The sequence below is a fragment of the Centropristis striata genome, chromosome 1 (genome assembly GCF_030273125.1).
Source record: "Centropristis striata isolate RG_2023a ecotype Rhode Island chromosome 1, C.striata_1.0, whole genome shotgun sequence".
NCBI classification, from domain to species: Eukaryota; Metazoa; Chordata; class Actinopteri; order Perciformes; family Serranidae; genus Centropristis; species Centropristis striata.
In genome coordinates, this window is record NC_081517.1 from 46,152,963 (window position 1) to 46,162,962 (window position 10,000).

The 10,000-nt window shown below is 37.8% G+C and overlaps 1 protein-coding gene across 1 annotated transcript in view; it reads right to left on the reverse strand.

The window, feature by feature from the left end:
* Positions 1 to 10,000, reverse strand: part of rasal3 (RAS protein activator like 3) — a 31,360-nt gene that overhangs the window by 11,208 nt on the left and 10,152 nt on the right. The window contains exons 4-12 of the mRNA XM_059344091.1: positions 9,162 to 9,229; positions 8,989 to 9,074; positions 7,736 to 7,865; positions 6,683 to 6,781; positions 5,347 to 6,021; positions 4,419 to 4,563; positions 3,210 to 3,354; positions 2,252 to 2,488; positions 1,588 to 1,789 (exon numbers count right to left, since the gene is read on the reverse strand). Of these exons, the coding sequence (XP_059200074.1) occupies positions 1,588 to 1,789; positions 2,252 to 2,488; positions 3,210 to 3,354; positions 4,419 to 4,563; positions 5,347 to 6,021; positions 6,683 to 6,781; positions 7,736 to 7,865; positions 8,989 to 9,074; positions 9,162 to 9,229 (1,787 nt within the window). The remainder of the gene's footprint in view (positions 1 to 1,587; positions 1,790 to 2,251; positions 2,489 to 3,209; positions 3,355 to 4,418; positions 4,564 to 5,346; positions 6,022 to 6,682; positions 6,782 to 7,735; positions 7,866 to 8,988; positions 9,075 to 9,161; positions 9,230 to 10,000) is intronic.

Below are 10,000 nucleotides of genomic sequence, written 5' to 3' on the forward strand. Positions count from 1 at the left end.
TTTTCTTGTTTTTGAGAGGTGTCTGTTTCCAGTGTATTATCTATCTTTAACCTTTCAGTATGTTGAAACGTTGTTTGGATCAGAACGGTTCAGTGAAGGAGAACCGTTCTAGAGTCTAACTACAGGAACTAACAGGTTAAACTGCTTCAACGTGTTTACCTGTCCATGTGTTACAGGTAGCTCAGTGATATGACTCTTATCTCTACATGTATTGATGATGTCATTTTTATACTCAATAATCATGATGATTTATTGACCTTTGACCCCAAAAATGTAGTTACTGCATCACTGTAAAAGGTTCTAATAGTGATGATAAACAGAGAGCAGGAACTATAATGTTGTTGTCTTCTTTCAGATTTTAGATTTAGTTTTCAGTCAATAAATATTTTCACATTGATTTTGTTATAAATGTATTTTAAAGTGTTTAACAACTCTATTCAAAGATTTGTGTATTTTAGACTTGATATTATAAAGTAATGTTATATTTTGGTCTTAATATATTTTTATCTCACTTTTTTACTTGAACACACTTTCAAATAAACTTATAATTTCTATTATTTTTATGTTTAAATTAGTTTATATATCCAAAACAGACCATTGTAAGTACAATTACTGCTTTGGTTTTGAGTTGGATTTTATAGTTACTGCAATTTTTATATAATATTTCTCTGAAATTAAACAAAATTGAACTCTAAAACTTTGTCACAAGATAAAACAGACATGAAGGAGTTCGTTTTTAGTTTTAACTCAGTTTAGCCCATAAACATAATTACTGCAGTTAGATTCTGTAGAGCAGAATACATGTATCATGTCTTCAATACATACAATACAAGCATCAATCAGGATGTTTTCAACACGTGGAGTTATTATAATAGTTATATTATATAATATATATGTATAATAATATAAACTTCTAATTACAAATGTGCAAAACCAACTGAACATCTGAATAAAATGGACTTTATCAGTGTTGAAGGTTTGGTGTTGTTGCCCAATGGATCCAACTGGAGAACGTCTGGTTTACTCACTACTAAAGCAACTATTGGACAACTTTCTACTAAAGCAACTATTGGAAAACTTTCTACTAAAGCAACTATTGGACAACTTTCTACTAAAGCAACTCATTGGAAAACTTTCTACTAAAGCAACTATTAGACAACGTTCTACTAAAGCAACTATTAGACAACTTTCTACTAAAGCAACTATTGGAAAACTTTCTACTAAAGCAACTATTAGACAACTTTCTACTAAAGCAACTATTAGACAACTTCCTACTAAAGCAACTCATTGGAAAACTTTCTACTAAAGCAACTCATTGGAAAACTTTCTACTAAAGCAACTCATTGGAAAACTTTCTACTAAAGCAACTATTAGACAACTTTCTACTAAAGCAACTATTAGACAACTTTCTACTAAAGCAACTATTAGACAACCTTCTACTAAAGCAACTCATTGGAATATTTCTTGAACAAAGAAGCGTTCACGTCATCTGTTGCTGCTTAAAGTCCCTGATATTTCAGTAGAACTAAGCTGGACTGGTCCTGGTTCTGGTTCTGGTCCTGGTCCTGGTTCTGGTTCTGGTCCTACCGGGTCCTTGTGGTAGATGATGTCCACCAGGAGTCCATGCAGCACGGCCAGGCGGAGAGGCAGATCCACGTAGCCGTCGAAGGAAGACATGGGGATCTCTGTGTCTGGATTAGAAACCGTCTGGAGGAACCCTCTCATCCCGTCCCAGTGCTGCTGCAGGAACTCGTTCATGAAGAGCATGTACTCCTCCTTCTCTCCAAACCTGAACAAGCACAAGATTCACTTCACACACTGATAAAAGGTCTAAAACCAGATCAAACAGTAAATCTGAGGGAAATGATCTGCTGCATGGACAGATAATTTACCTTGACAAGATTTATTAAATTAAGATTATTAAATCTAGAAATAAGCATGTTGAACACTTAAAATAAGAAATTAAATCTTAAAACCAGATAAATGATCTAACACTTCTAAATCTAAAGTGTTTTTTTATCTTGGTAAGAACCAAATAATCATCAGGTCACTCTGCTCGGGCCAGTTCATCACTGCTGGCAGCTTTACTTTATCTGGTTTTAAGAGTTCATTTATTAATTTGAGTGTTCAACATGCTTATTTCTAGATTTAATCCAGATTTAAAACAGATTTAGTGTTTTATCTTGTTTTTTTAGTGTAAACTAAGAAGTGTGTTGACTCTCTTTAGATACTAATAAGACTGATAACTCACAGGGTGAAGTTGGCCAGGTTCTGGATGACTTTAGCAGTGAGGGTGAGGGTCCTCAGAGTGGGGGGTTCTGGGTACGGCTGAGTCAGACCGAACAGAGAAGGACTGAGAATAGCAGGACACAAGAACCGAAGGAAGAGGGACGCAGAGATGAGACGCTGGCCGATCTCTGCTCGGCCCTGGTCCTCACACAGCTCCACCCAGCTGGAGAAGATCCTGTTCAGCTCCTCAGGAAACGGTCTGGAGGGCAATCAATCAATCAATCAATCAATCAATCAATCAATCAATCAATCAATCAATCAATCAATCAATCAATCAATCAATCAATCAATCAATCAACACACCAATCAATCAACCAACCAACCAACCAATCAAATCAACAAACACACCAATCAATCAATCAATCAATCAATCAATCAATCAATCAATCAATCAATCAATCAATCAATCAATCAAATCAACAAACACCAATCAATCAAATCAACAAACATATCAAGCATCAGTTCGTCAACTTTTTGCATAAAAATATCTAAATTATCTTCCAATGGAACAATAAAATGTGTCTTGTCTGACTGATAACAAGTGACTTTTATTGATTCTAATGAAATACACGTGACCTATTTTCTCAATATGTGTAAAAATATTCTTGAATTAATAATCAGTAAATGCTAGAGCCATCATCTGGACATACGTGAAATGAAATCTTTATATCAAACAAGTTTAACAGTCGAAAATAAAAACTGCCGACTAAGAAGAAATATCGGATCAGACAAATAATAAGCATAAAGCCCCTTGATCTGAGGTATTTCGTTTTTGCAGTGTATTATTGTGTATTTTGTTTTTTGATCTGAGGTATTTAGTTTTTGCAGTGTATTATTGTGTATTTTGTTATTTGATCTGAGGTATTTAGTTTTTGCAGTGTATTATTGTGTATTTTGTTCTTTGCTGTGTTTTTATTGACCCGTGGCTCTGGACGATCTTCTGCACCACCTCCTCGCAGGCTCCCATCAGGTGTTTCTGGTTGTTTGGGAGTTCAGCTGCCGGACATTTCCGAGGGTCGACCTCACAGTTCTCCACTGAGCCGTACAAACGGCTGATGAAATCTCCTGCAGAGAGAAAACAGACTTCTGTAAAACCAGAAACAACATGCACCTCCACTACTTGATAAGTGATACATTAAAATATGTTATGTTTGCAGATGATACTAGTTTATTTTGTTCTTAGGGAATATAAAGTTATAAACTGTAGAAATGGATTTGATGAAATTAAACAAATGGGTTTGCTGTAAAAAAAATGTTTTTCACTCAGTGAAAGTAAAACCAAATGTATGTTGTTTGGTGGTAAAAGGACTAAAATTAATCTAAATAATGTTGAAATTAAAAGAGTATATGAAACAAAGTGTTTGGGAGTAATAATAGATGATAACATTAGTTGGAAGCCTCGTCTAAAATATATAAAACAGAAATGATCCAAGTCTGTTTCTATCCTTTACAAAACAAGAGATCTACTGAATAAGAACTCACTTGTGTTGCCTTTTATTCTGTTACATACTGTGTTGAAATTTGGGGAAATGCACATAAAACAAACCTAGATCCAATAATTAAACTGCAGAAAGAGCTATCAGGATAATAAATGAAGTTGGATACCGTGATTCTACAAATCAGCTTTTTATAAGATCACACACATTAAAATTTCACATTGACTTTATTCAAAAACATTAGAAATGATGTTTCGAGTGGTAAACATGTCAATTCATGTTTGTATTCAAAAAATGTTTAAATGAAGGATTTATAACTGATCAATGTTTGAAACTCATAAAGTCAGAGCTAATCTCTATAAGTACAGATGTGTGTAAAATGATGATTAATGGACTAAATGATGAAATAAATAAGTGTAACTCTATGTCAGTTTTCAAGAAGACTTTAAAGTCTAAAATGATCAAAGGTTACAATGAAATGTGATTGAGTCAGTTTCAGTTGAAGCTATCAAGTGTTTTGTAACGATGTGAATGATTCATTTAATGTGAGAAGGTTCAGGAGGCAGAATCAGACTTTAGTGGACTTCAGTCTTTTATCTGTTGCTGTCTGATGGATTCTTCTGTAGAAACATGATTTATTTATTTTAACTAAAATAAAGCATTAATGAATTAATCCATCAGTGAGTGACCTACCTAGTGTCACGATGAGGTACTTCTGTCCCACCAGCTTCATGTATTCGTCGATAGCTTTAGTAGCTAGCGTGTTCTCTCTGAAGATCAGAGCTTCCTTCTCTCCGAGACGCTCCACCTCTGCTCCGCCCAGATCAATGAGGAACTCCTGAAGCATTTAGATCATTAGTTATTCCTTTCTGTTCTATTTCTAAACATTATGATGAGTTTATATGGTGTCACCTTGGCTTTAGGTTAGGCTTAGGGTTAGGGGTACATCATTAATAAGGTTAGGGTTAGGGGTACATCATTAATAAGGTTAGGGTTAGGGGTACATCATTAATAAGGTTAGGGTTAGGGGTACATCATTAATAAGGTTAGGGTTAGGGGTACATCATTAATAGGGTTAGGGGTACATCATTAATAGGGTTAGGGTTAGGGGTACATCATTAATAGGGTTAGGGTTAGGGGTTAGGGTTAGGGTTAGGGGTTAGGGTTAGGGGTACATCATTAATAGGGGTAGGGTTAGGGGTTAGGGGTTAGGGTTAGGGGTTAGGGTTAGGGGTAAGGAGTTAGGGTTAGGGGTTAGGGTTAGGGTTAGGGGTACATCATTAATAGGGTTAGGGGTTAGGGTTAGGGGTACATCATTAATAGGGTTAGGGTTAGGGGTTAGGGGTACATCATTAATAGGGGTAGGGTTAGGGGTTAGGGGTTAGGGTTAGGGGTAAGGAGTTAGGGTTAGGGGTTAGGGTTAGGGTTAGGGGTACATCATTAATAGGGTTAGGGGTTAGGGTTAGGGGTACATCATTAATAGGGTTAGGGTTAGGGGTTAGGGGTACATCATTAATAGGGGTAGGGTTAGGGGTTAGGGGTTAGGGGTTAGGGGTTAGGGTTAGGGTTAGGGGTTAGGGGTTAGGGGTTAGGGGTTAGGGTTAGGGGTACATGGTGTCACCTTGGCTTTGCCGATGCTCTGCAGCACGTGGACCAGAGCTCCTGCCAGCTCCTCCTTCTCCTTCACGTTCAGGAGTGGCTCCAGGTTTCTGCACATCTCCACATAATCCAGAGTGACGTACTCAGCGAACTCTTTGTACTTCTCCATGGGGAGAACCTGCAGGTTCTGGAAGCGGGCCTTGATGCGGAGTGATGCTTGGGGCCCCAGCAGCTCCTTGGCCCCTGCTGCTCCTGAGGCCTTATAAGGAGTGATGGGGTACCACTTCTCCTGGTAGCTCCGCCCCCTGATCTCGGCCAATGGGATGGCCACGCTGCCCAGCGGGTGGAGGCTGCTCTCCTCCCGGGAGTGGCGCTTCTTCTTGGGCTCTTCTTCTCTGAAGAGGTGCAGGGTGATCTGGGAGACAGACGGCAGGTTATCCAGCTCGAAGAACTCCCCCCAGAACAACTGGCAGCCTCCAGCCGCCCCCCCGCCGGCCCCCGGGCCCCCGGAGGCCCCCGTGGAGCCGTCCCCCGCCAGGCTGGAGCGGTTCGGGGCTTTACCCACGGCCCGGCTGCTGGTCCGGGCAAAGAGGGTCCCGTCCAGGTGGAGCTCACAGTAATAACTCCTCTTGGCTGGAAGATCCTTCGCTTCATTCACCCAAAGACTCAGAGAGTTCTCCGTCCGCTCGATGTTGTCCTGGCAACACAACAACAACACATGTTGGTAAACAAACACTGGGATCAACACAACAACATGTTGGTCAACAAATACTGGAATCAACACAACAACATGTTGGTAAACAAATACTGGATTCAACACGACATGTTGGTCAACAAATACTGGAATCAACACAACGACATGTTGGTCAACAAATACTGGAATCAACACAACAACATGTTGGTAAATAAATACTGGATTCAACACAACAACATGTTGGTAAATAAATACTGGATTCAACACAACAACATGTTGGTAAATAAATACTGGATTCAACACAACAACATGTTGGTAAACAAATACTGGATTCAACACAACAACATGTTGGTAAACAAATACTGGATTCAACACAAACATTGTTTTTTTTTTTAATGTTTTTATGTTTTATGTCATTTTTTTATTCTCTCATTTACTTTTAAACTGCCTCTTTGCTGTTTGTGTTCCATGTAGATATATATTTTACTTTTATTATTGCTAAAATTCTGTATGGTTCCATGTTTTTATTTTTTATTTTTTCATTGTTTTTGTGTGAAGCACATTGAATTGCTACGTGTATGAAATGCGATATACAAATAAATAAATATGCCTTGCCTTGACTCTTATTTTAAATTAATGGCTAATGCTAATAATAGTGGCTCACCTTGTTGGGCTGAGCAGCTCGTCTCAAGTCTTCAATCCAACGATCTCGTTCAGCAGCTGAGGAGCAGCCGAAGCAGTGGGTGTTCTCAGAGTTTATCACCTGTAGAACCAGGAGAACCGTGTTATTATTACTGGGAGAGAACGGTTCCTTAATCAACACAACAGAGACTTTATGATGAGGCAGATAACCAGACGGATTGGTCATTTAATGAGAAAAGCGTAACATTTGGTATGCTTGTAGCCAAAGACAGAAAAAAATAGATTTGGAGGCACAACAAATTTTCAATATGGCGGCCGTTTTTCAAGATGGCCACCAGTGACAACTGTATCAGCATCAAATTTGGTGCCGTTATGGCCAAATACACAAAAAATACAGACATGGACCCTGTCTTTGTCAGATCATTTAATTCAAATGTTCCATCCAACACCCAACGTATGGGCCCGTTTCCCTGTGAACGAGCACGCTGCGAAGTTACTTTAACCTTGAAAGGATTCAACCTCAACGGTTTATATTTCTTCTTCCAAACGCCTCTACTGTCTGATAAATCCCAGATCTTACAGTTCATTATTCTGGTTTGAACCAGTTGTTACAGTTCTGTTCTGAACAAAAGGTTGTTTTTTTGATTGCTTGAGAATTTATTTGAACACAAAATAAAAGATGAACAATTAAAAACAAAGGAACAACAATAAATACAAGACAACAACAAAAAATGAAACAACAACAAGACTCAACACTTATTTGTGTTCAAAAGGAGTCAAAGCTTATTAAATTTATTCTCCCTGTTAATTTACTATATAACAACAATAATATATATATATATATGTATGTATAACACATAGTAATGTAGTATATAAACTTGTTATTACCATTATTACCAAACATAACTTGTTATTAACTTACACACATAAAAGTACACACACACCCATGTAGTCACAATGAACAAACAAACAAAACAACAACAACACACGAGGTCAGACTGGGCCCTTTTTAAAGCAGAAGACTTGTATTAAAAGTAACATAAATATACCAGTGGTAAGATAAATCAGTGAGTACCTCGAAGCAGTACTTCTCCCCCAGGATGGAGCTGTGGACGGGCCTGATGACGGTGCTGGTGTCGGCGCTCAGGTCCAGACTTCCCACCGCGCTGACTGGGATGGACACGGACTCTTTGGAACCATAGTGCCTGAGGAATCATCACACAAAATCACAATTAATCACAATATTACATATCAAATACCACCATGGGAACTGAAATGAATATCAACCCACTGACACACCTCAAAACCTGAACTCTAAGTCAGATTAATATCTGGATATCTGATTATTTTAGTCTGATCAGATTCTTAGTCAGCATCTTTTATGTTCCACTGTTTCACTAGTTTTCAGTGTTTTGGTCCTTAATGATCTAAATCAGATATTACAGCTTGTTACTGAGATTTTATCACCTATACTGAGTAAATACATGCTGGAAACTAGAATATCAACAGTTACAAAGCTGTTTCACCAACACTTACAACTAGAAAACTCATATTTACAAGGAATAATTTCTTATTTCAAGCATCACTAATAAATCATAACTTTGACATAATTTGGCCTCTTCACATTGTTAAAACAAGCATCCAGATGAATCAATAGTTTTATGATCAATGAAACAATGGAAGTGTGTATTGTTGTGTAGTGTGTATGTAATTAACTAGTACATTAAACTGACACTTGATATTTAAACATTTAACATGAAACATTTAACAACAACAATCAATAAAAAAGTCACTTGTTATTAGTTAGAATACACTAATTCTAAGGTATTTGTGGTTAATTGAGATTAGATATTTTTACTGGTTTTGGAAAGTCTTGACAAGACAAATTTTATTCTTCCATTGGCTGATAATTTTGATATTTTTAAGCTAAATACACCTAATTTTTGTACTTTTTTTCTTGTTTTAGAGAGGTGTCTTTCTGCAGTGTGCGACTCTGGAGAACTTCTACAGATCAGGCTCTATGAAGTTAAATGAAAGTATGTACATACATTCCATATGGATTGGAATATTTGCTTTCTTGGTAAAATATCTGCGTACCATTTGGTTATTTTATGTCTAAAATATTCACATATGTGCATCACTCTTAAGTGTCCTCTGGAACACTTGTGTTGTTTCATGGTCTTTGTTTTCTAAAGGCTCTTGTTGTCAGATGGATGAAGATGTTTTATCATTTCTTGCTTGTGTTTTGTGTCTTTGCATGTGTTTTCTTAAGCTGCAGCTGTGACCTCTCTGGGCCACCGTAGTTTTCTCCAAACATCAGTGTTCTACCTGCTTCCTTTGTTTAGTCCCAGCGGGTTGAGCTGGGTGTTGCTGTTCCTCTTGGCTCGGTTCTCCAGACGCCTCTTGATCAGAGCCTGACGGTGAAGATGGTGGATCACTGTCATTATGTCTTACATCAACAGGAAATGATGAACAAAGATTTTTATCTCTACTATTCTTACCCTCACGCCGCCATCTTGGTTCTTTGGGCGGGGGCCGCCTGCGAGGCCCGTGTGGTCGGGGCTGCACTCTGAGTTCAGGGAAGAACACTTTGAGATTTACAATCAATCAAATGTTTAATAAAACTTCTGTGTCACCAGCAGCAGCAGCTCTCATTCTGCACTTCTGCTGAAAAAAGATGAGAGTGTAAAGCTGTAATATTACTAAAGCCTTTGAGATTAGGCCATACAGGATGTGGTGTTCTATCTTAGTGACATGTAGTAATCCTCCGTGTTCGACTCAGATATGAAACTCAGTGAAAACTGTATTTTGACAGCAAAGCAGAGAATCATCAGCTGAGGAAACTCAACTCTTTGTGTCAACAGAAACATTTTATGTAGCTTTTATCAAAGTTTAATTGAGAGTCTTTTAACGTGTTCTGTTATTTGCTGGTTTTGGTGCCTGAATGGCATCAGCTCTAAAATCTCTGAGTCCGTCTTCAGGAGCTCTGATCCCTTCAGACGATCAGCTGGTCCAGAAACACACCAGACTTTTAACCAACCTGATCGTGTTCTTAGCAGGGAGTTTACAACCCTAAACCTCAGGCCGACGGCATTATGGGATGACTCAGAGGGAAAAACGTTCCTTCATCCCATATGCATATTAAAACAAGAAATTAACTCTTAAAACAAGATAAATGATCTAACACTTCTACATCTTCTAAAAACTTTTAAAAAGTTTTTTTTTTTATCTTGGTAAGAAACAAATAATCCTGCTGTACGTCACTGGTTGTGTTGTTGTTGATGTCAATGTACTATTTATTTATTTCTTCTACTGATTTTTAATATATATTGACTGTGAA